The sequence below is a fragment of the Buteo buteo genome, chromosome 17, assembly GCF_964188355.1.
Source record: "Buteo buteo chromosome 17, bButBut1.hap1.1, whole genome shotgun sequence".
Classification (NCBI taxonomy): Eukaryota; Metazoa; Chordata; class Aves; order Accipitriformes; family Accipitridae; genus Buteo; species Buteo buteo.
The window spans coordinates 28,938,396-28,963,818 of record NC_134187.1 but is presented as its reverse complement, the minus strand read 5'-3'; the positions used below and the strand labels follow the sequence as shown (position 1 = coordinate 28,963,818).

Sequence of the window (25,423 nt, the reverse complement as noted above, 5' to 3'; positions counted from 1 at the left end):
CGTCCCCACCCAGGGTTAAGCATCTCATGTCTGCACCACTGTACCCCAGCTCCTTGCCTCCAGCCCAGCATCCCTCCTGGCATCCCTCCCCTCCCCAATTCAGCCCATCCGAGCAGTCCATTTGGGCACCAAACGCTCGCAGCACAGGGACATGGGGACACAGTAAATGGTCGCTCGATTCCCAGCAGAGCCAAACCAAAGGGCTGGAAATTTAATGCTGTGAGGTGCTTCAAGGCACCTTCACCATCAGCAGTGACATCCGTCCATCTGTCCAGCCACGACAGCCTTTGCTTCCTACGTCCCCCTCACCACGGGGCATCCTGCCTGTGTCCCGGCTGGGCTGGGTTTGTCCGGGCTCGGCAGCCGCCATCCCCACCTCCCTGCCAGCATATTTGCAAAAACGAGGATGGGGAACGGCCACTGCTCCCCTGGGCATCTCCCCCACCCTCTTCCCATCTCCCGAAGGCCCCAAAGTGATGGCAACAGCTCCCCTTTCCCTCCCCAAGGAGGGGGTACGGATCCCCCGCACACCCCACTGGGACCCTACGTTTCCCTCTCCCACCCCAAACTGGGAACTGGAGTAGAGTTGAGTTTAACCAAAGCGGTTTTGCTTGGGGACCGGGCTCAGACCCCATAACCACGAGGTGGCAATGCAGCCCTGGCCGCAGCCACGCACCACCAGCGCACCCGCTTTTTAATCAGGGCGCTGATAAAGCTGTGATTTTTTTTTTTTTTTTTTTCCCCAGATCTCCCCAAAGAGCCCCAGCGCGGAGGCTTGGGCTGCAGGGTTATGCCGGGGTTGTGGTCAGGACTGGAGGAAACAACAAGGACCAAAGAGCAGGAGAAGGAGCAATTCCCCAGCTGGGAGGTTGGAACGGGCTCACGCTATGGAGCTCTGTCCTCCGTTGTTGCCTTCTGCCTCTCCCAGCAATGCGAGGCATTTGCTTCCTCCAAGCATCCTCCAAGCAGCCAAATTGCTGGACATGCCAGTGCCTGAGGGTCTCATCCTGCTGCGAGGATTTTTAGGATCCCAATCAAGACGCCTGTGATGGGCAGCGAGCCACAGCACTGCAACTCCAAAATGCATCCCACCTCCCCGGGATGGCTAATGGGGAGGGAGGGAAGGGAGCAGCTCCTTCAGGAGTGTAAATAAAAAGATGGGAAAATGCGGTCACAGAGCCCCGAACCCACTGAGCAAACACCTCCTGCTGCAGCCGCCTTGCCGGGGTGGGGTTTTGGGGTGACGATGGCTCCTTCCCCCCCGTGCCAGGGTCTCAGCCCCACCACCCTGACCCCACTCCATAGGGACTTGCAGAAGGGTTTTCCAGGAGTTTCTGCCTTGTCGAGAGCTGAACTGTGGCATCAAACGGGCTCAGAGCCACCCAGTTTCCCACGAGCCCAGCACCCAACCCAAAAATGAACAAATTCTGCATGAAAACACCAAACCCAGGCAGGGACAGCAGCCATCACACTGGCTTTTCTAACAAGACCGCTTTTTCTCGATACCCTTATTAAATCTTTCTACAGAAGGTTACTCTCAAACAAGCAAACCCTGCTCGCTGCTCCGCTCCTGCTGCCACGTGAAGGTGGGTTCCTTCTCCTGCAGCCCTGATGGGAGAAGCAGCGACGAGCACGTGGTGCCAGATGGCGTTTGCCAACCCCATCCCTGTAACGTTCAGTTTGGCACTGATGGCAGGAAAATCCTTCTCCAAGGATGCCGCATTTCAGGACTAACACCACCGCCACCATCATCTTGCCGCTGCCACTCCTGGAAAGGCTCCCCATCCTCACCACCACTTCTGCCAGAAGATTTGGGAGCATCTTTTGGGAAGGTCTGGGCAGTATCGCCCCACTGTGCCAGGAGGGTCCGCGGAGGAGCCGGGACCATCCCCTGGGTCTCCCTGGGAGGAAAACGCAGCCAGGGCAGATGCACAGGCCAACGGGGTGGGAGGAATTGCTCACGCGTGTCCCACCAGCAAAGAGGACAGCGGGTGAGTGGCACACGTGGTTGGACTGGGGAGGACCGCTAGGAACGCCGGTGCTGTTAGCCCCATGCATTCCACATGGGACTTGGCCCGGATTTGGGGAAAGAAGGCAGGTTTCAAGAGTTCTGTGGAATCCAGACTCCGAAAGGCCAGAGTCCAGCTGCAAATTCATTTTAATAACCTGAGATGCTGGGAAGCATCCGCCTTGCCTCTTTGTGCTGGCACATCCCAGCTAGGAGCAGCCCGTGGCCAAGCCCGACGTTTTCCCCGGCTGGGATGGACAGAGCATGGCTGGACCCCATTATCCCAGGTGGGATAACCAGCTTGGATGCTGCAGCACAGGCCCAGCAAGGGGGTCCCCATCTCCGACTCCCCATCCCGCTGCCGTGGGACTTTGCTCACGGATGGAAACCCTGCGCCGGCTACCACTGGGCTCGGCAACAAAAACAACCACTACCAGCCACGAGGTCCCTCTGAAAGCCAACACCGGACCCCAAACCTCACTCCGGCACCACGGGGCCGGACAAAGCAAAGGCACAAAGCGCAAACAGCATCTGCGAGGTTTGGGAGCAGGGATGCGCACAGCAGCCCTTGCAGCAGGCGGAGAGGAGCCAAGCCTCCCTTTGCCGGAGGAGGAAGAGGGAACCTTCCTCCCATTTTCCCGGCTCGTGACTCTGCAGCCCATCCACCAAGTAATTTATTCATAGTGCCGTAACCTCAGGGGTCCTGATAAAAGGCCGGAGCTGCCGCATTGTTCCGGATACGCCAGCACAAGCACAAAGGCTCCGGACACCTCCCGGCCACGGATGCCACCATGTCCCCTCCTATACTGGGAGGAGGGGGGGGGTCCAGCACCCGATTCCTCGCCCTCCCACCCACTGAAAAACCTGAAGCTGCCACGCTAATTGGCACAATTATTTCTGCTCTGGGACGCAGGGCCCCTCTGCAGCGGGCTGCACGCCTGCTACTGCTAATGAGCTTAACTCCTGAGCTGGGTGCAAAGACAGAACCCGGGGGGGGATGCGTGGGGGGGTACATTTATTAGCCTGGCCGAGGCCCTCGAGATAACAAACAAACAAGCAGCCATGGGCTGGGAGCCACTTTTCCCCTTATTTCCATGAATAACAGCAGCCAAGGGCGAAAAATCCATCCCTGTGGCACGGCCAGGCTCCCACAGGGATGGAGGGAGCCGCGTCCCGTCCCACGCAGCCACCAGGGACGAGCGTCCCCTCCTTTGGGGTCACAGCGACGCTGGGGGACAGGGATGCTCAGGGCAGGCGGCATTCACGGAGCCACATCGCCGGCCGGAGCTGGTGGCAAAACATCTCTGGTTATCGATAACGCAGAGCCCAGCCATCGACCGGGCGCTCCGATCCACGCAGAACTAGAGGAGAACGCGAGCACATTTGGATTGCATGGGAATATCGATGTGGGAAACCCTCCCCGCTGAGATCGGTGGGGGCTGTACTGGCATTTGCCAAGACGGGGGGGGCATCGGCAGGGATCCCCCCGTTGCACGTTCACAGCGATGCAGAAATCGCAGCCTTTGCCGCAGCCGCCTTGTTCCCAACCAGAGCAAAGCTCACTCGGAATCGCTGCTACGACTCGGAAATTGCCCCGGACATGGGGGAACTGATTAACTGAATTAACTGATTTCAGGATACAAAATTGTCCAAGCGTATAACTTCACACACACAAAAAAAAAGAAACCAGGATGAGGATGTCACAAGCCTCCAGGTAAATGAATACTCCGGAATTCATGACTTACAGCAAACTCTGAGAAATAAAAAGTGGGGGAGCGGCAATGCTCAATGTAATTAATTCAGCTTTAAAAAAAAAAAAGGCACTAAAAACTCAACCCAACCGACAAAGAGAAAATTAACCCAGAACCAACCCCGAGCCAGCCCAGGCACTACAGAGCAAAGCTCACAGTGAGGCAGCGCAGGCAAACCCCCCCCCGTCCTCGCGTCCCCCCCCACGGCCGCCCCTCGTACCTGCAGGTACCGGATGGGTCCTCACCAGCAGCAGCTCCCCCCCGAGACCTGGGGGGGCCTTTCCAGCAGGGACCCCTCCTCGACAAAACCTCAGGACTCGCTGCACCCAGCCAGCTCTACCTGGGAGCCTCTGCCCTAACGAGGGGAGGGGGCACACCTGGACCCCCCCCACAGACCTAACGAGGAAAGGGGACACACCTGGACCCCCCTAACAAGGGAAGGGGATACACCTGGACCCCCCTAAAGAGGGAAGGGGACACACCTGGACCCCCCCACCATTAACGAGAAGAGGGGAGGGCTGAGGCTCTGCCCTTCCCCTGGCTGTAATACCCCCCCTGCACCCCCCCACCCCTGCAATATCCCCCCCCCCCCATGTCCCTTCTGTCCCCTGCAATATCCCCCCCACCCCAATACCCACCCACCCACCATGTGCCAGCACCCCCCAGGGGCTAAAAAAGCCTGGGGGGGGCCAGGGTTGGGAGAAGGCAGTGCAGGCTGTCAGCCAGGCGTTCATGTAATCTCTTTAATACTGTGTAATACTTTTCTTTTTAAAATACAGCATTTCTTGAGGTAGACCATTACAGTTCAAAAGCATTTCTTTTTCAGACATTAATAAGACATGAATTAAATACTTTCATGTACAATATGTTGCAAAATGAGGTAGAAATGGTTACAGAGAGTGTACAAAGTCAAATATGATAATAATAATAATAAAAAGTCTTCAGGAACCCAGTACCACTTTTTGGAAGCCGGGGTGGGGGGCATGTGCCCCGGTAATGCCCTTTGCACGCAGGCAGCTGCCTGCACGCTCCCGTGCACGCTTCAATGGGAAACTGCAACAAAAATTGGGAAAACATCCCAAAGCTGGCAGATGCATCGCTTCTGCAATTGGGGCGGGGGGGGGGGAGCCCCTGCGAGGGATGCGTCCTCTCTGCGTGCGCAGACCCTGAGGTTATGGGGGGGGCTGCTCTGAGCAGCGGCCGGTGCCGGCGGGTGGCTGGGCAGCCCTGGAGCAGCTGCCTCCCCCCAATATAATATAGAGCTCTAAAAAAAGAAAAAAAAAAAAAAAAATTAATATTTTTTTTTAATTGAGGAAAATAAAAAACAACCCCACCCGGTGATGCGGAGCGGGTTGGGGGGGTCAGGTGGACGTGCAGTGGGTTCATGCTTTGTGTAACGCAGCTTTTCATCCGCCGGTGGTCAGCAAGAAGGGGGGAGCTGGGCTGTGTCCTGACCCCCGCAGCCCCGACCCCCCCAGGGGAGGGCAAAGAGCACCCAGGGCAAAACCCCGCAGCCCATCATCAGCCCTGCTAGACTTTTTTTTGGGGGGGGAAAAGTGATTTCCCCACATTTTGCGGCCACCGCCAGCCTCTGCCGGGGCTTCTCGGTGCTCAGAGGTGGCGACTGCGGTGGGAAGCCAAAAAAATCCCTTATTTCACGGGAAAAGGGAGCGCCGTGCCCTCGTCAGCGGCGTCCTCCCCCGCGGCCCCATCCCCAGTGCAAAAATGACACCGGGAGGAGGATCCCACCCCCCCGGCCCCAGCCTGGCACAGGGGTGGGTGCCCCCTCCCCGCACCCAGGGCCCCAGCCCCGGGATGCAGCGGGAGATGCTGGAGGGTGACGGACCCAACCCGATCCAAAAAGTGGTGCTAGCGACAGCTTCCAAACTACAGCACTAATACTCTTTCCGTTGAAGACACGTTACTCCACCAAACGCTACAATAACAATGTTAAAAAAAAAAAAAAATTAAAATAAAATTATGGCATAATATACGTGAAAAGCACCCAAAATACATTCAACTTTCATCTTTGTAACAGCTTCAAGTTTTTTTTTTTTTCTTTCTTCCTTCTTTCTGTCACCCTTTTTGGAAGCAAACACACGAGGCAGCTTTGTCCCAGGTCTGAAAACTCTTAAAAATCTCTTTTTTCCTTTTCTGAGAAGATAAAAAGAGTTTTTAAAAACACATTCTTTTTTTTTTTTCTGAGGTAATTCTTTTCCTGAGTAGTTAAAAAGAAAAAACAAAAAAATACTACATACCTTACAAAAATAAAAAAACAAGTCTAGTATATTAAACCATCTACAGCATTTTACTCCAAAACCCCCTGGTTTTGTGTCCCCCCCCCCCATTCCCTCCCCGCCCCCTTCCCCGATCAAGGACATCGCCGCCGGGCTGCTCGTGCCACGTGCAAGGGGGGCTGCTTTGCTCAAAAGACGCCCGAGGTATTTCTGTTAGGAACAATAAAAGCAATCCAAAAAAAAAAAAAAAAAAATTAAAAAAAATTTGAGCCTCTGGGTAGACGGGGGAGCTCGTGCATCCGATGCCGGAAAGCCGGATCCCGACTCGCCTCCGGCCCCGCTCGCTGCATCGCTGGTCCAGGGACGGATGAACGGGAAAATAATAAATAGGTTATCCTGAGTTCAGTGGGCGACGGCTTCCGAAAAAACAAGGAGAGGAAAAGCCCGGCCGAGTCCGAAATAGTCAAGAAGAGGTATGTCGTGCTGCCGTCGGGGCTGTCCAGGGGTCTCCTGCGCTTCGGGACGAGGGGGTCCGGCCCCGGCGTGGCTCTGGGGGAGAACCGGAGCCCCCGCCGACCCCAACCCGGCCCCTCCAAACCCCCGCGTTCACCTCCCGAGTCCCAAAAACCGACCCCGGGGAGCCTCGGGCTGGGGGCGAAGGGTCCGTCCCCGGTCCCCCCCCCGCTGCCGCGCCGTCAGTGCCTGGTGCCGTACATTTTATCCCACTCCAGGAACAAGTCCAGCTCCTTCTGGGAGGCGGCGGGGCGGACCTTGCAGAACGCCTTCTCGAAGTCCTGGTAGGAGGTGGGCTGGATCTGGCCCGGCAAAGCGTGCAGCGTGGTGGCCCCGGCGTGCTGGCAGAGCTGGACCAGCTCGCTGCCGGAGAAGCTCTCCGTGTGCTGCACCAGAGAAGCCATCTCCCGCTCGCTCAGGCAGGAGTTCTGCTGAGCCAAGGCGTGATGGAGGATCTGCCGCCGGGCGATGCTGTCCGGCGGGGAGACGTAGAACCGCTTGGCGAAGCGCCGGTGGGAAGCTTCGTCCATGCTGCCCGGCCGGGAGGTGGTGCCGATGACGACCACGTTCTGCTCGGATGAGGTAGCCACGTTGTCCAGGTAGGAGAGGAGCTGGGATTTGAGGTTGCTCGCCTGGCTGCCGTCCTCGCCGGCCCGGGCCACCAGCAAGGACTCGGCCTCGGTGATGAGCACCACCGCGGGCTGCCGGCAGCTGGCCACGAAGAAGACGGTCTGCAGGATCTTCTCGGCTTCGGCTTTCCAGGTGGAGAGCAGGGTCTTCCCGCTGAGCTTCAGCAAGGTGGAACCCAGCTGGGTGGAGATGCACCGGCTCAGCAGGGTCTTCCCCGTGCCGCGGGGACCGAACAGCAGGATGGTTCGCGGCGGCCGGCTCGCCCCGGTGTAGGCGCCGGGACGCAGGATGGGCCACACCAGCTCTTCCTCGATGGTGGCCTTCACGGAGACCTGCCCGGCGATGTCCGTCCACTGCACGGGCGGCCCCCGCTCCACGATCTTGGTGTTCACCAGCTCCAAGACCAGCGGGTCGACGTTCTTGGGTTGCTCCTCCACCGGCGGGCTGCCAAAGACCGGCGCTTTGGGGGGCAGCCGCAGCGGGAAGGGGGGTCCCGGCTCGGCCGCCTGTTCCCCGTTGGCGAGCGGGGGGCTGAACTTCTCGAAGGGCTCCGCCGGCCGCAGCGGAGCATCGCCAGCCCCGTAAGGCGGCGAGACCATGCTCTTCATCGGCTGCCCGCCGTACTTGCCGGCGTGCTCCTCGGCGTTCCCGGCGCCCGCCGGCCGCTTCCCGGGTTTGAAGGCCACCTGGGGGGACTCGGCGCTGCCGCTGAACCCGTTGCCCCGGCACTCGCCGTTGTCCGACATGGGGTAGGGGGACTTTGGCTGCTCGTAGCTGTATTTCCGATACCTGCCCTCCCCCTCGTCCTCCCCGCCGGAGATGTCGAAAGCCTTCCTCTTCAGGGCGCCCGCCGCCTCGGTGCCGAGGGGCGGCACGGCCAGGGGGGCCAAGCCGGCCCCCTGGTAGCCGTAGCCGGGGACCCCGGGCGGGCGGGCGGCGGGCGGCGGGGCCGGGATGGGGGTGGGCGCCGCGATGCCGGAGGGCAGGTAGGAGGCAGAGGGATGGGGCGGGTGGATGGTCCCGTAGCCCGGCTGCGGCGGGTAGCTGCCGGCGGCGTAGTTGTACATCGTGCCGGAGGAGCCGTAGCCCGGTACCAGGGCGGGCGAGGGGTGCGGGGGCTGCAGGAGCCCGGAGCCATGGAGGGCAGGGGGGTGCGGAGGGGGGAGCGCCGCCGGCGGCTGGGTGCAGTAGCCGGAGGGCAAGTAGGTGCCACCGTAGCCTGAGGGGTACTCCTGAGACGACCCGAGCCCGCCGGAGCCGGCAGCGGCTCCTCCGCAGGAGTTACCAGGGTACATGGGATCGGCGAGGTTGGCGGACACCACGGGGGAACCGCCGAGCCCGATGGCCCCGCCGCCGGGGGGGACGGCCGGCGGCACCACCCCCTTGGCGCCGGGGAGGCCATCGTGGATGGGGGTCAAGGGGTAGGCACCGTCGGAGCCGTGCGCCACCGGCCAGGGTTCCCCGTCGCCCTTCTGCCCGTTAACCGGCCCGAAGGCTCCATCCCCGTAGCCGCTCAGCGCCGGGCGCTCGTAGGGCGCGTCCAGCACCCCCGAGTACTTCTCGGCGTACCTCTTGAGGAGGTTGGAGGCGGTGAGCGCCGAAATGTCGTCGTTGGCCCAGGCGTAGTTGAAGCGCTGGCGGGTGCTGGGGTAGAGGTCGGACTTGTGGGCTGGCGAGGAGGTGGTGGAGGAGACGTCGAGGTGCTGCTCCGGCCACTGGTTCAGGGACTGGGCATGCTCTGGTGACCAGTGCATCTTCGACAGACCTGCGGGGGACAGGACAGCGCGGGGTGAGAGCAGCAAAACGGGGACGAGCACCTCTCTGCGCTGGGGGTCTCCAAAACCCACCGTACCGCCCTGTCCTTCTGGACCACATTGCACCTCCTGACGGCAAACGCGTGCTCTCAATTACGCTCACGCTCCAATTTTCCCATGCCAAAATCCCCTTGACCACCACCAGCGCAAACATCCCCCAGGAACAGCAACCGCGAGCACTTCAGACAACCCAGCCAGCTCAAGCTACGACGGTCACATCGTCCAACAGAATAAAATATTCAGGTTATCAAACCATGGCAAGCCAAGGCGATAACGAACTGCACACCCCCCAGTGCTGTCGGCAGCGCCGCGGTGCCGAGCACATAGCCGCAAGGACGACCCTGCCCTGAGACGCTCCACCTGGAGCAGAGTATAATTATAATATTATAATTATAACGCATATAATATTAATAGCATAATAATAGCGTGCAGCCAGGTGGCCGGGGAAATAGGGGCTGCACTGCACGCACACACACATGCACGTGGGAAGCTGCCCGTCACCCCGGGCTGAGCACAAGCCTTTTGCCGACATCCCTTTGCTCACCCCCTGGCACCGGCGCCGGCACTGATGGACCGCGCGTGACCCCACCAAAACAATTTCTCCGGCCAAGGGGAAGACAGAAACACCACGGTCGTGCCCAGACCCACCCCTGCACCGAGGTCGGCATCACCTTCTCTTGCTCCGACCCCCAAATACCGGCTGGCCCCCGAGCACCCGCAGAGGGTGGCGGCAGCGTCCCCCATCACCACCCAAAGTGTGGGGTCCCCCCGCCGGCCCCCCCAGTCTCCCCCTGCCCTGATGCCCAGCGCCTCGGGGGACGGCTAACGTAGGAGCCGCGAGGGGACCTCGTGTACCGCTCACTCGCCTCTCTCAGCCTTTAAGCTACTTTGTGACCACAGCACAATTAGATTACTTAATGCTTTAATTGACTTATATGGCATTTGTACTTCCACTTTGGATATCAAACTTACACAAGAGGATTTAAATGGCGGCTTTGCGTGGCTTTATCCGGCATCCTCCCTGCATTTACTGGCCATTATTAAAGTGCTCCTGATAGATAAACGCTCAGACAGAGACAGCCACGACAGCCTGCGGGAAAGGGCCCTTTTTAATGAACACAAAGGAGAACGCTGCCCAATAAACCTGCGCTCCTGCAGCAGATTTTTCCCCGAGCCGTACGCGTGGTCTGGCTGGACGCAGAGGGATGGAGGGGGCCCTTCCCTCTGCCTGCGAGCAAAAAGCACTGAGAAGCTATTAAAGGGAAAAAATGAGGGTTTGGATGACTCCGTGAGGAATAAGACATTTTTTAAAAAAAATTTTTGAAGGAACTAAAGCACCAGGAGTTTCCATCCTTGCTCAGACCACTGTGTGGTGGTGTACAGCTGCTTTTGGGGTCCCAAAAAAATACAGACTGCAAATGCCTGGGGCTCAGGGGAGGAGAAAAGGGGTTTGGGAGGGACCCGGGAGGTGGCCGATTGCACCATGGCACGGGGGCTCACTGCGGAGCGGCGTGGCAGGAACGAGGTGTCACCATCACGACCGGCAAATCCCGGTGACATTTCCAGGCTGTTTCTCCTGAAGCCGGGAAGCAACCGCCCTTGGCGGCGGCACGGACACCCTCACCCTCACCCATCCCTCCTGGAGAAGGGAGGACGTGGCAGCCCACAGCCCCAGCAATTCTATGTCAGTCTTCTCCTGCAAGACAGCACCAGGCAGCGTGAGCTTCGTTTCTGAGGACAACACACCCTGAGGACGGACACAAACCCCCGCGTGACGACGGTCATTTCTCCGAAGAGCGCCCGGCTTTTCCCCATCGCAGGGATCGATGCCAACGCCTGAACCCCGCTGCTCGGACGCCAGCTAAAAACTGGTCCCTACCGACGAGCCCGGTGATGGGAACTGCTTTTTTTTTAAGAGCCTGCGAGAGGGTGGCCAATGCCGCGGTGTGCGGCTGGAAGCCCACCATCACGGCGCGAGCTGGGGCTGCTCCTCCAGCCCTGTTCCCGAGCACCGGGCCCCGCAAACGGCGAGAAGAGGGGCGGGGGGGGGGGGGGGATGCACGGGCACAGGTTTGCACGGGCGCTGCTGCCACCAAAGCAAACCCGAGCGCGAAAGGATGGAGAAGCAAACCCGCCTCTATCCGACCCCTTTAAAGACGAGATACGTTTGGGAGAAGAAAAAGCCCAAATCTCCGGAAAGTCCGGTCGCACCCTGGAAAACCAGGCGGAGGGGGAGGGCCGGCGGGCAGGGAGAAGTTGTCAGGGGTTTGAAATGGGACGTGAATGAGGCGGCGGAGCGGGACAGATGTTTCAATGCTCCCCTTGGCAGTGTGAGAAAATTACTGTCCAGTGACCAAATGGCCGGGCCGGTTCCCACCCTCGCTGCTGCCCATTATCCCCAGCGCAAGACAAAGGCGGGCAGGGGGGGCTGGGCAGGGGAGAATCCTATTGTTCCCGCCCGCCCTAATTATGGAAATCTTGTTAATCTATTCAGCAGCGACTCTGAACTGGGCTTTTGTTCGGGGGCTTTTTAGCGGGGCGCACCGCCGAGGGTGTCCAACGGCTCGGCGTTGGGGATGGGGTGCGCTCCCTCCCTGGAAAAGCTCTCGCCGAGGGATTTCAGGCGTAGCCATGAGGCTGGGGGGACGCAGGGCTGGCCCGAGCAGCACCTCGGCGCGGGTCGCTTTTGTTGGAGCACAGATCTATCACCCACAGCCCTCATACGCAGAGCGTACCACGTATGCACGCACGCATGTGCCCGTATTTTATATGCTCCTGTCCCAGCCCCATGTCCACGCACCCATCGCTAACGCTGGTGCATAAAAACTCACGGCAAAACCTACGCGGGCGAATACAGAGATGACCCGCAGGCAGCGTGTGCTGATGGCTGCAGCAATCCGGCATCCCTACGGGGATCAGGAGAGGGCTGGAATGGATTTGGAGGGCGAAGAAGGAGAGGGAGCGCGCAAGAGCAAACACGTTCAAGCTGAGGATGCACTAAAGCCAGGGTTTAAATCCAGCCAAACTCCCCCGAGCCCCGGGAAGAGGGACCAGCCCGGAGGGAGTGATCTGCAGCCCCGCAGTGCAAGCGCTGGATGTGTCTCGACGTCCCCTTGGACAGCCCTTGCTGCTCTGCAGAAGCATCCCAGCCCTTGGGAGGGAGCAGACGCTGCCGTCCTTCAGCTCCCGGTGTAGGAATGAGCCGATGAGCTGCCTCCGCGATGCTTTGCTCGTACCGCCGCTGTCTTGCTGGTTTAAACGCTGGCGGCTCCTTTTTCTGCAGAGCTGCCAGCTTGGAGGATTTACGCCTTTTTCAAAAGATGTGGAGCAGTTTCATTATCCCCGCAGTTACCCGCAGCAGCACGGTCCGATGAGGTCGGCTTCCCAGGCAGGGAGAGCCTGTCCCGGTTCCAAGGCTCTGCCCAATTTCCCAGGTTTTTAATTCTCTGACGTGCAAACTTTGGGCCCAGAGGGAGCAAACCTGGACACTGGGAGTCCCGTTTCACAGCCCAGCCTTCACCAAGACCTCTCGTATCAGGGATGTTGTGCGCAATGGAACTTCTGTGCTGGATATTGCTACCAGCACCTGAAGGTGGGTCCAGACAAGAACCTGGATCAAGCACCCACAGCAGGAATGCAGCCTCACATCAATGCAACTCCTGCACCGACAGCGTTGCCACTGCAGCTGGATTCACAGCACCGAGAGGTTTTTGCACCCATGCAGAAATGCTGCAGATCTTGCAGCAGCCGCAGCGTTATCTTCAAGGATAAAGGCAAGCTGGGAAAAAAATGCAGGAGGAGAGAACAGACTTTCCCAAGTCTGCCCAGTGAACGGGAGGCAGGGGAATGACTTTTTCTTTTTTTAAATGAGGCATTTCCTGATGATCTTTTCAGCTTCTGCTGCCAGGAGCTTGTCCTGGGCTGGGGTTTGTCCCTGCCTCCTAAGAGCAGCAGAGGCAAAGTGCAATGGCATTACCACGAGTCAAACCACAGCTATAAATCAGAATTATAACCCATGCAGATACTCCATTTACACTCACTGTGGGCCTGAGGCTTGCAGCAATGTTTCTGAAATGCTTTAGTATTAATGCTGTAGAGTATAGCAACATTTCTGCATGTTGATACACACATTTAAGCTAAATACTGGTCATCTCTAGTGAATCCCTACATGGCAGGTCCAGAATAGGCAAAACAGCCCGGCAGTGATTTACATCGGTGGCAGAGCTGGTCCCAAAGCCAGGACAAGGGCAAGGAGAGCACAAAGCCACACTTAGATGTGATATAACCCAAGCCCAATACCTGACAGCATTTGCAAAGGGTGAGACGTTTAAATCCCCCAGCCTGGCACGCTGCCGGAGCTCAAACATCAAGTTTTCCAAGGCAAATTTCAGTTGTTTGGCAAATCCATCGGGGAGCTGCATTTCTTTGTCCACCACATTCCCTGTCCCCTCCTAACCGGTGCCGACAAAGCGAAGGATGGTATTGCAATCAGAGCAGGGTCAATGTACATATGTTAAAAGGATTTAGGCTAACTCCCACCGTGCCCTCTCCCCACCCCCAGGAGAAACAACCTCCACCCCGGCCAGTGCGAGCCAAAGGCTCCAGCATCCGCTCTGTCCACTCATATATCAAGTGCAGAGCAGCTGGACACCAGCACGAACCGGGAGTGACCAACGGGCCATCGCCCATCTGTGCTGCTCCAGCACCCGGCCAGCAAATGAAAAATTAATATGGATCCGCTCATCCTGGCAGCAGCTGAGCATCACCCATCTGTCACGGCGAGAGGAGAAACTCTCAGCTAAATGTCATCGGGAGGAAACTGTACGCGGCGCGTGGCCCTGGGAATCCCCAGATTGAGGGGATATGGCAATAAAATCCAGATATTATTAATAACAAGCTGATGCAATTAGTGGATTCGAGGAATTTTGCTCCACCTTTCACTGTAAGATGGATGGGAGAAAAAGAAGCAATAAAAGGGACCTAAAAAAAGTGGGGAAAAAAAAAATCGGCCTCTTTCTTGCTATTTATATGTGTCTTAATGTGACTTGTCCCCAGGTCTCATGGATCACTCACGTCTGCTGAGATCTGGGCTTCAGCCTTGCACCCAGCCCCAGGAACATGGCACAAAACCGCAGAACTATTTGTTTGGGTCTACAAATCACTGAAAGGTGGGACTGCCCCAACCCTCCCTGCTCCTGCCACTCCACTGGCACATTCCCTCTAATGCTTCAAAGAGGAACATTAATCCCGAAAGATTAATTATCGCATTAATCCGTCACCGTCTTGCCCACTCCCTACCATGGGCGTGCTTCAGCGCATGCAAAATGCAGCTCCCTGCCACAGCATTCCCGCTCCCGGCCACGGCATTGCTTCTCCTCCAGCAGACAATCTCCTGCCCTGACCCACCTCGTCTGCTGTAGGATGTTCCTTGGGGCCACATTCCAGCTGTGATCTCCACCAGACCGCTGCTTGAAGGACGGTTCTCCGGTAGGAAGAAGGGTTTTAGCAAGAGCATCACTGAGCATTCAGGTCGCCGAAGTCCACCGCCTCTCAAGGTCAACTCAGGGCCGATGCTCAAGGTGCAGCGTGCCCCAGCAAAGGGTGCCACGGCCCACGGGTGCTGCTCAGATCCCTGTTCGGACTGAAGCCCTTCACCAAAATTTCATTCCTTGACACCAGACGAGGTCCTGGGGCCTGGGTTTGGACCCAGTCCATTTTCAGAGTATTACATTAGAGAGGAAAATCCATTTCTAATCAGCAGAACCATTTCCCCAAACAGACCCGGCCCCATAAAAAGGTCAGGAGGTCAAATGGACCCAATTTGCATGCAATCTGCATAACAACGGCCTAGCCAGCGAGGGTGATGAGCAGTACCCCAAAGCTCCCGCTCCCACCACCCGGTCCCAGACGGGACTTTGCCTCCTGCTTCTGCTCCCGACCCGTGGCAAGGCTGGAGGACGCGGCGAGGTGAGGACGTCGCTTCTCCCTTATGGGCTGTAAGTCTGCGCTTGGCATGGACGTGACCGTGGCCATCTCCTCCTCAAGCCCGTCTAGAAACATGCCACATGAAACCACCTGCGGAGATTTCGGCTGTGGGTATGCACATTCACGTGGTCTAGAAGAGGGACGTAGAGAAATAGTTTGAAGGCATCGTTATACCTTCTCTGTCTCTGCTTCTACAGAAGCCACTTAGCAAAGGGCGTGCTTCAGGCGGAAGCCGCTCTGAAAAACTTCTTGTCCTGAACTTGGTCCATTCAAAACCACTTGTTGAAACCCATCAGGACTCCCCACATCCCCCCTGAGAGGGACTGTCTGAGCCCACCCGAAACCCCAGAAGGAGGATCTGGGGGGGTCATGCTCTTCTGTTGGCCCCCACCAGCCCCCAGCCAGCGCTGAGCTGCCGGCCGGGCGACCCGTGATGCTGTGCAGTAGGATGTCGGTGGTGGTGGGATGCCTGCAGGATGCGACCTCTGGGATCTACGCTACAACGGCATAAGAAGAAGCAAAGCCAAACTGTTACGGGGCCGGATCCTGAGCCTGGCTGCCGGACCACTGCTACACCCTGGGGAGCCGTGGTCTGATCCGCACCCAGTGCTGTGCATGCCTGGCACAGATGCTGGGGGGGGGGGGTGTGTCTACAAACCCCGATATGCACGTAAACCCCAGAAGGCTGAAAACAATTTTAAATGACTTATTTTTCCAAGAAGAAAGCATTGCCGTTACATTTCGCGTTCCCACAAGCACTTGGATGAAGGTCATTAAATGCAGATGCCCTGCAGCTCAGGAAGGGGCCCAGGGACCAGGCACCCCCCACTCCTGCCCAGGCCCTCTCCTCCCAAGGTGTTTTTCCCGATGAAGCTCCAATAACAAACTCCCCCGGGGGCAAAAGCCAAGGCAGGAGCCACCAGCCCCCGGTCTATCTTCTCCAATATCTGGCCTTGGGCTGGGGTCAGCGCTGGGGGCTGCGGCGGACGCGGGAACTGGGCTGCAGCAAGAAGATAATTCGCCCCGTGCACTAGAGCCTGTCCGCAGCGGTAGCAGCAACGCTCCAGCTCATCTCCTCCACGGAACGAATCAATCTTAATTAACTCTAATTCTGGGGAGCCTCCCAGCCCTATCCAGCACTGCACAACGCGGTTGTATTTTCCGCCTCGGTGCCCTGCCGGGCAGCGCGCTCCACAGAGAATTGAGGAAAAACTCCTCTTTTCCCTCATTTCTGCATCTTCTTTCTCGCGGTCCCCGTGTGTCCCCGTCGCACACCCTGCGGGATGACGGACCCCGTCCCCATCCCCTGTGGACCACCTTCCCTGCCCTCGGCACCCGCAGCTTCACCGTCTCCCGCCGGAGCTGGGCTGGGGGAGGCCTCTCTCGGTGGCTTTTGTTTTCACAAGCCTTTTGACTCGCAGATTCTTTTTTAAACACCGCCTCAGCAGCCTGAAAAGCTGAGCTCCCTCCTGCACTCCATTCACTAATGGATTTTCCAGAAGTTCCCTTTTTTTGGCTTCTTTCTTTGCTGACACTGCTGCCCCCATCCACGCCCGAGGCTGCGGCTCGCCCCTGCCGTATGCCTGCACTTGCACGGATGGACGGACGGACTCTGACTTTGGGGACCCTTGTGCCGTGCTCGGAGCAGCCACCCGTACAGCTCCCACCTTCTGCGCCCTGGGAGTTTGCACAGATATCTGGCTATTATAAGCCAATTATAATTACATATCATTATATAGCACAGGGTGCAAACGCCTCAACCTGCCACTACAGGGGTGCTGCTCAAAAAAAAAAGAAGCTAAAAGAATAATAAGGTGGCAGCAGCATCAGGGCGAAGGTATCGCCAGGAAATCGGGGAGAAGTTTGGTGCCAGGCTGGCTCCGTGTGAGAGCGTTATCGATTGGGGCAGCACCGCTCCTGTCTCCTAGAGCTAATCCTACGGCAGAAATAATTCATTTTCCTCCCTTTTCAGCAGCCACTCATTAAAAAGTAATCACCTTGTAGGAGGAGGATATGAACAGCCCAAGGTCAGATCCGTAATGACGTTATTTCTGGAGCGCGTACCTGGCTCGTGCCGAACAGCGGCCGCGCTGCGACCCCAGCCTTGCCCGTGCGGAGCCGGCACCTTCGGCCCCACGGCTGGGCCCTGCCCTGCTGCTCAGGTTGGTGGCCATTAAGATGCAAATGGAAATATCTTTATATTAGCAGATATTCATTTCTGTACGCGCTGCCTGCCAGCATCCGTGGCCAAGCACCCAGGTCGCACTGCACGGATGTTGCTCTCATCAACCCCAAGCATCTGCAACACCTAAGGTGGAAAATAGGAACAACACTTCAAAAGGTATTTTTTAAATCTCCTTATTTGGTGGCATCTGCAATAAACCTCCAAATCTCCAGCTCCTGATTTATTTTTACACTGTGGGGACTTCACTGCAGCTGCTAAAACCTGTTTTTCTAAGACCGTGAAGCCGCAAAGCGTAACATGAAGAAGTGTCACCGCGTCCCCGCCAGCGGCACGAGCAGAGGGACCACGCAGGTGCCCGTGCCGGCTGGGACATACGTGAGGAAAGACCCAAATAACACGTGGACGGCCACTGTGCCACTCGCACCGGCATCTGAGCAAGCACCGGGGCTCGGTGCGAGCCTCCTCCTGCCGGGAGGGATGTCCCGGGGACGATGCCGTGACACGTGGCGGTGGGATTCAGCCCCCAGCCCCATAACCACATCTCCCGCATTCCTCACCCGGCACGGCCACACCGGCACCGAGCCCCCGGAGCTCGTCCACATGCAGAGCTGGTATTGCGGCACCTCGGCGTGCTCTCAGGTTGCCGTAAACCCGTGCCGGGCACCACGTCCTGCCCATCGCCGTTACTGATTCACCCGGGGGATCGGGGTCCAGCCCCGGGGGGGGGTCCCAGGAGGGAGAGCGTGGGCTCAGAGCGATTGCCCCGACCCGGCGGCACAGCCCAGGGTTGCCAGGTCTAACGAAGTCCAACCTGCTCGCGGCATGTCGGCATTTTAGCAGATTTATGTTTGCAACACGTGGCCCGGTTCAGCGTTTGGAGGGAGGAGGAGGCGATGCTTTGGGAACCGGCTGGAGCGCAGGGCTGGGACGGGGACGTGGCAACGGGGACGGGAGGCAGGACGGGGCCGATCCCAGGGATTGTGGCAATTCCAGATCCAGCTGAACTATGGGAAAACAGCTACAGCGATGCCAGAATGGGTAAAAAAATCCCCACACCTAAACCCTTCCTGGTTACATCCATAGCGGGGATGCTGTTGCACGCACGGCTCTCTGCTGCCTCGCCGTGCGGGGCTGGGTCAGCTGGGGACCCTGGTGTCCCCCCCCCGATGACAAACAGTGCAGGGCACGTGGGACACCCTGAGCAGGGCGACCTGCCTTCCCAAGGCGGGACGCGCAGGACAAACCCTTCAAAACACACTCAACCTCTCTAACCTCCCGTGCACAGCACAGCCTCGCAGCTCGTCACCCCTGGCCTTTAATTACACATTTCTGCAGCCATTAGTCCTCTCGCCATCAATTACACCCACATTATCCCGCTCCGGGAGGCAGCAGGACACAGGGAGCAGAGTCAAGTGCTTTGCGGATTCTTTCCAAAGGAAAGAAACAGCCTCCGACGGGAACGTCCCTTCTCCGCGGCAGAGCCGAGGCAGCAGACAAAGCAACCCGGCAGCCGGTCCCGCTGCTCTTCAGAGGCCTAAAGCAACGCCGCAAAAGATTAATCACAGGGAGAGGACCCGGGCTTCAGCGTCCCCTGATGCCACGAGTCCCCTCGAGCTCGGTGCCGCCGCTGCACCTCTCATCTATTTACACAGCAAAGTCTTTGTGAGAAGCAGGCTCCTCTTCTGAGTGCAGCCGGGGCAGGGAAAGGGGTACTTATTCAGCTATTATTCAGCTTTTTTTTTGTAGGCAAGACAAGTGTGGGTTAAAGTGCAATTTGTCTTGACATTAGTTTTCACTTTCTTAGGGGAAAAAAGAAAAAAAAAGTGGCTCTTTTATCTTTTGAGGGAAAACACTCGCCTGGGTACCACACCTCCACCAGCAGAGCATCCCACCCAGGAGCGCACCCCAGCATCCCTCCCCAGGGAGGGCACCCCAGCATCCCGGTCCAGGGCGAGAGTCCCCAGGCACCACCACAACACAAGCCACGATGGCATCACTGTAATTAAATAAACATGCCCAGGTTTTCCATGATTGAGTTGTCCATCCTAGGGTGAAAGGAGCTAGGAAGAAAAACCTTTAATTTGCATCCTCCCCTGTTCTCCACTATAAGTCAGCAGCATCTGCGAGGCCTTGGCTGGGTTTATTAGGGCCCCCATAAAGATCAGGGGTTGCTGATAAGTGACCTGAGGCATGCACCACTGGAGGAAAAATTGTGCTAGCGATCTGTACAATTTAACCAACATTAACTTCAGCTGATGACAGGCCACAAGGCCAGGAGAGAGATTTTACAACACCCTCGTTACACAGCAAAATAAACTTTGCTGCGGAGAGCCGGTGCTGACTTTCAACTCTTGCTCCCATTAGAGGAGACACGAGCCCAGAGCTGTCGAGGTGCTGCCGTGCCTGGGCAGGTCTGCTGGGCAGCACCCGCGCATGCAGCAGCATCCTCTGCAAATCACGACTGGGGTTCACGGAGCAGAAAAAGCACCACGATCCTGCTCAGGGCTTAGCAGCACGAGGGAGAAAAGTGGGGAGAATCCTTCTCACCGTGCCAGAGCGCGAGACCAAGCCGAGTCCAAAGGAAAAACCAACAGGAAAATATATCAGAAGTAATCGCGGCAACGAACTCACGGCGGCGGGACCTTGCAAGGGGACAAACTGTTTCTCAGCACTGGGAATTGCCAGGGCTGGCATTGGGAAGAAGTGATTTATTCCCTGCTTGGATGCTGATCCAGCAAGGGGAATTTTCCTGCTTGATGCTAATAAAGTCTGATTCAGTCTCAATGGCTCCCTTCGGTCGGGAGCTGGGTGCCACTGCTGGCACCTGTGTCCCCTGGGACAAGAGTGCTGGATGCCCGATGTCACACGCAAGTGACCGAGCACCAGCAGCACCAGCAGCACCAGCAGCAGGGACGAGCTTTCTGGAGCCAGAGCACCACAGAGTTACTAAACACATGCATCAACCGGCACACCCCTCCATGCCCCAAAAGGAAGAAAAACATCTTTATTTTGCTAAAAAGCTGCAAGAGAAGGACCCACCCCACCGGCACCTGAGCTGGGGCTGCCTGCCGGAGAGGAGGAAGGGAGCGCACCGAGCAAATTAGATGCTCGGAGCCACGAGCCTCGAGCTTTCCTGCACGCTGCAAAATTCCAGCTGACATTTGGCCAGATGCGACGGGATCTGCCCCAGGACGACAAAAGGAGCCTCCCCGACAGCCTCTGTCAAACGGCAAAGCTCTGCTTCCAGCCATATAATCACTGGAGCTCAAAAAATATAACTGAAAAGTGTTTACAATGGCATAAACGCAAGGGTCAGCGTCATGCAAGGGTCACTATCACTTCTCTAGATGCATTAATGTCATCTGCGGGGAAATTCCCTTTAGGAATCCTCGCTCAAATCCGGTGCTCCCACATCTGCTGCTGTAAACTGTGGATTGAGGGATTTCTCCTTCCCTACACGCGACCCATCTCCTCCCAGCTGTAGGGGCAAAAGCAGGGAGCTGCAGAAACCCCAAACCATTAGAAAAGCAGAGACAGAAGGGAAGAAAGGAGAATATTTGGCTATCGGCAGAAAAATCTGGAGGTGGCATTTCTACCCTCAGGAATTTCTCCTTGCCTAGGAGGATGCAAAAATAATTAATACGAATAAAGTCCTCAGCATCTGCAAATGCCATAGCACACGCTTCCAGACTCCTTCCAGGAATTTTTTCAATAATGCTAGAGATGCCATCGTTACAGAGGTGACGATGTGCCACGCAGAATCGTTTTATTCCTTCTAATCCACGCGCGCTGTTGCAGGATGCGATACCGGCTTTGGAGGCGAATGCTCCCGGAGGCTTTGTGTTTACCTTTTCCACGGGGGAAGGAGGAGGTGAATTAAGTGACCTGACAGCCACTCCCTTGGCCTAAGGTTAGGCCCTCGCATCTGTATTTGGGCACCCAAAGTAACAGCTTTTTTTTTTTCCAGCGGCTACTGAAATCCCCTGAAGCGGAGGACGGACGCGGGGTGAGGGCTCAAAACTTTCAGCCTGCTTACTTTGGCGCCTCGATACAAGTCTGGGAGCAGCCTGAAGCGGGGATTTGGGAAAACCACAGCCCCTTCTTGTTATCGGTCTGGACAAACACGCAAAGCAGCATTGGGATCCTCTCCTGGCCGTCCACCTCCTCCCCAAATAAAGGCAAACGGAGCCTTAGCTGCACCAGGGGAGAAGCCCGTTGCTGGCCAGAGGCGTGAATCTACGAACGTGGACATGCTGGTTTCTTCAACAACTGTTTTCTGTATTTCAGAGCATCCGGGGAAACCCGCTTTGGAGATTTCTCTGCGTTTATTCTGTTTTACCTTGGGGAATTGACTCTGACGGGACGCAAGAGGAGAGGTTTGGGTTCTGGGACAGCATCAAACGGGCACCAAACCCAACATGCTGTTAAAGCCCCAACCCAGACCTCAGAAGGGAGAAAAAGGCCGGGGGGAAAGGCAGGGAGGAGAAAACACCGGCTCCAGATAAGCAATTGTTAACATGATCCATATGGTACACAACTTGCCTTTCTGTTTAACCAAAATGATAATGGCAAAAGGGAAGAATGCGGCGGGGGCTCCGCGGGAGAACAAAGGCGGCTGCGAAACCCTTCCCCGCTCCAGAGAAAACGAATTGTGAGCGGGGAGAGCCCGCGGCTGCTCCTCCCCGGGCCGAGCCGCCCCGAAACCCACCCGGCTCGCTCCTTCTCCTCCGCGAAAGCTTTACAACTAAAACACAGAGCAGGGAGTGAAACTGCAGCTGTCAGCAATAAAATTTAAAAAAAAAAAAAAAAAAATCTGACAAGTATTAACAGGGATGTTTTCATAATCAATAATAAACTTTAAATGTGAGCTGTGGCTCAGGACCAGCATTGATGTAAACACCGAGCCCATTCTTTTCAGATCTGTGATGAATTCAGCCCTGGGTGTTTATGTTATTGCAGGATCCCGCGGCTTTCCGAGGAACACAATACAGTACGTGCCATTCATTATCCCCGGCAGTCCCCCAAGAGAAAATGTCAACACACTTCTGCTAAAGAGAGCTAAAACAAATGTTTAATGTGATAAACAACTCCTGGGCCTCAGACCCTGCAGAAATGTTTAATTCAGAACCACCTCTAAGAACAAACAGGCGCCGGAGCCGCACGCTGGCATGTAAGAACGCCAAACCCGGCACCCTGTCATCACCGGCCGCGCGCCGGAGCAGCGACCCAGCCAGCTCCCGACCGTCGGCGCTGGTGGGGAGCGCGTTGGAAGGAAACCAGGGAAAAACCTCGGCAGTTCCCATGCATGGAATCAGTAAATCAATTCTGAGCTGTTATTACTGTATTCACGCACCCTCCACAGAGGGCAGGCATTCAAATTAAAGACCACGCGTGCCCAAGTCTGAACGAATTCAGTTCAGCACATTGGCACCCCTGAAATCTGTTTGTCACGACACCAGGATCCAATTAATGATAATGGTCATTTCTGTGATCCCAGAGTGAAACTAGGAATGATGTAAACCAGTGCACGGCATCTCCAAACCCAGGAGAATTTATGCTGGAAGACACAGTATAAAGCTATTTAAAAACCTTTCTGGTTTTTTTCCCAAGTGCCTTTTGTCCCCCAAGTGGAAAAAGCACACTTCAAAAAAAAAAAAAAAGAAAAAGACCCTTCAGGCAGAGCTCCTGATTAAAAATCGCCATCAACTCCTCAACGCCACGACTGTTTTGAAGGCGAGCGCTCCAGCATGCGCTTGACGTGCGACAGTGGCTGAGGGGAGCGCGCATTGTTCCTGGGTGGATGGATGGATGGGTGGTTGGGTGGATGGGTGGATGGATGGATGGGTGGTTGGGTGGATGGGTGGATGGGTGGTTGGGTGGATGGTTGGGTAGATGGGTGCTTGGGTGGTTGGGTGGATGGGTGGTTGGGTGGATGGTTGGTTGGGTGGATGGTTGGGTGGGTGGATGCTTCGGTGGTTGGGTGGGTGGATGGAGGGTTCCCTCCACCGTGTGCACCCCTCTGGGCGCGGGAGCCACCGGAGCAGCCGGGGCCGGGCACCCCCCAGGGTCACCCGCTGCACTCCCCCCGCCGGGCAGGCTCCTGGCCGAGCAGACTCATGTCAGGAGCACGTTTGCCCGGAGCTCTCTGCAGCCTTTTTTGGGGTAAGAAGAGAGAGGAAAGGCAAAGGCCAAGGCGGCGGGGGATACCCCGTCCCCAGGGAGAGCTTGGGTTACCGGCCGCACCAGCCCCCCCACCCCCCCCACCCCGCCGCGGCCCCAATCCGGCTGTTTTCTCCCCAAAATCCAGCCTCGGTGGATACCGGGGAGGGGTGGAAAAGCCGCCTCCGCCCGAAGCGGGGCATCCCCGGCAGCGCGGAGGATGCTCCACCGGCAAAGCGGGGGGGGGGGGGGGGGGGGCCACCCCATCCCTCCACCTCCCGGTGGAGCCCCCCCCCCCCCGGGTTCCCCCCCTCCTCCACTCACCTCCTCATGCCGGCGGACCCTAGCGCAGCCCGGCGGCGGGCGGCCGGGCGGGATCCCGCATCCTGCCCCGCTACCGCCGGGACAATGCGGGGCGGCGCGGCGGCCCGCGGGCGGCGGGGGCTGGGGCCGGCGCTGGGGCTGGGGCCGGGGCCGAGGGCCGGGGCTGGCCCCCCCCCCCCTCCTCCTCCTCCTCCTCCTCCTCCTCCTCCTCCTCCTCCTCCTCCTGCCCGCCGCCCAACGACCCGCCTCTACGCCGCGGCGGGGCGGAGCGGAGCGGGATGAGCGGCGGAGCGGAGCGGCCCCTCGGGCGCAGCGGGGGCGGGAGGCGCCGCAGCCCCCGGGGGGGGTGGTTGAGGAGGAGGAGGAGGAGGAGGGGGCGAGAGTGGGGTTGGGGCCGGTTCAGGTTCAGTTCTGGTGCCGCTGAACGGGGCCCGGCCGGTACAATGGCAGAGCGGAGGTGCGGGCTGCCGAGGTCCGGGCGTTTGCGGCAGCCCGGCGGGCTCTGCACCCCAGCACCCGTGTACCCTGACCCCCTGCACCCCAGCACCCATGCGTCCTGACCCCCTGCACCCCAGCACATCGGCAGCCGAGCCCCGTGCATTTCATTCTCCAGCATCCCAGCGCCCGTGCAGCCCGACCCCCTGCACCCCAGCACCCACGCAGCCCAGCCCCTGTGCATTTCGTCCTCCTGCACCCCAGCGTTCCAATGCTCATGCACCCCAACCTCCTGCACCCCAGCATCCCAGTGCCCTCGCATCCTAACCCTCTGTACCCCAGCATCCCAGTGCTCCTGCACCCCAATCCCCATGCATTTCGTCCTCCTGCACCCCAGCACCCATGCACTCCAACACCCTGCACCCCAGCACATACGCAGCCCAGCCCCTGTGCATTTCGTCCTCCTGCACCCCAGCGTTCCAATGCTCATGCACCCAAACCTCCTGCACCCCAGCATCCCAGTGCCCTCGCATCCCAACCCTCTGTACCCCAGCATCCCAGTGCCCTCACATCCCAACCCTCTGTACCCCAGCATCCCAGCGCTCCTGCACCCCAATCCCCATGCATTTCATCCTCCTGCACCCCAGCACCCATGCACTCCAACACCCTGCACCCCAGCACATACGCAGCCCAGCCCCCATGTATTTCATTCTCCCGCACCCCAGCATCCCAATGCTTATGCACCCCAACCCCCTGCACCCCAGCCCCCCAGCACACATGCACCCCAGCACGCATGCATTTTGTCCTCCTGCACCCCAGCATCCCAGCACCCATGTACCCTGACACCCTGCACCCCCGCATCCCAGCACCCATGCACCCCAGCCCCTATGCACTTCATTCTCCCGCACCCCAGCATCCCAATGCTCATGCTCCCCAACCCCCTGCACCCCAGCATCCCACCGCCCGTGCACCCCAACCCCAGCATCCCAGCACTCGTGCTCCAGCACCTGGCACTCTGGTACCCCAGCATCCTTACACCCCAGCCCCTTGCACTCTCTACCCCTGCCCCCCCTCTACACCAGCCTCCAATATCCCTGCACCCTGTCCCCCGGCTCCCCAGCACCCTGACCCCTGCACCCCAGCTCCAGCTCTGCCCGTACCCCTGAGGACCCAGCTGCGGCCTGCGAGGAGCCGGGGGCTGGGTCCTCAGCTGCTGAACTGCGCTCAGAGGAATCCCAAATACCTGGAATACTTTCCTACTATTAGTTTACCGTGCAAAAATAAAACAGTTGCCCCAAGGATACTGTGTCAATGGGAGGTGTCTACAAGACAACCTATTTATTAAGGCATTATCCACCCCACCGAAAACTCTCTGGACCCAC

At 57.9% G+C, this 25,423-nt stretch overlaps 1 protein-coding gene across 1 annotated transcript; it reads right to left on the bottom strand.

Moving 5' to 3' along the window:
• Window positions 1-4,492: 4,492 nt before the first annotated feature.
• Window positions 4,493-24,751, bottom strand: FIGNL2 (fidgetin like 2). The gene is made up of 2 exons (XM_075049916.1): window positions 23,607-24,751; window positions 4,493-8,904 (listed from the first exon to the last, which is right to left on the bottom strand). Exon 2 carries the CDS (start codon window positions 8,891-8,893, stop codon window positions 6,692-6,694), a length of 2,202 nt encoding a protein of 733 aa, XP_074906017.1. The 5' UTR covers window positions 8,894-8,904; window positions 23,607-24,751; the 3' UTR covers window positions 4,493-6,691.
• Window positions 24,752-25,423: the final 672 nt, after the last annotated feature.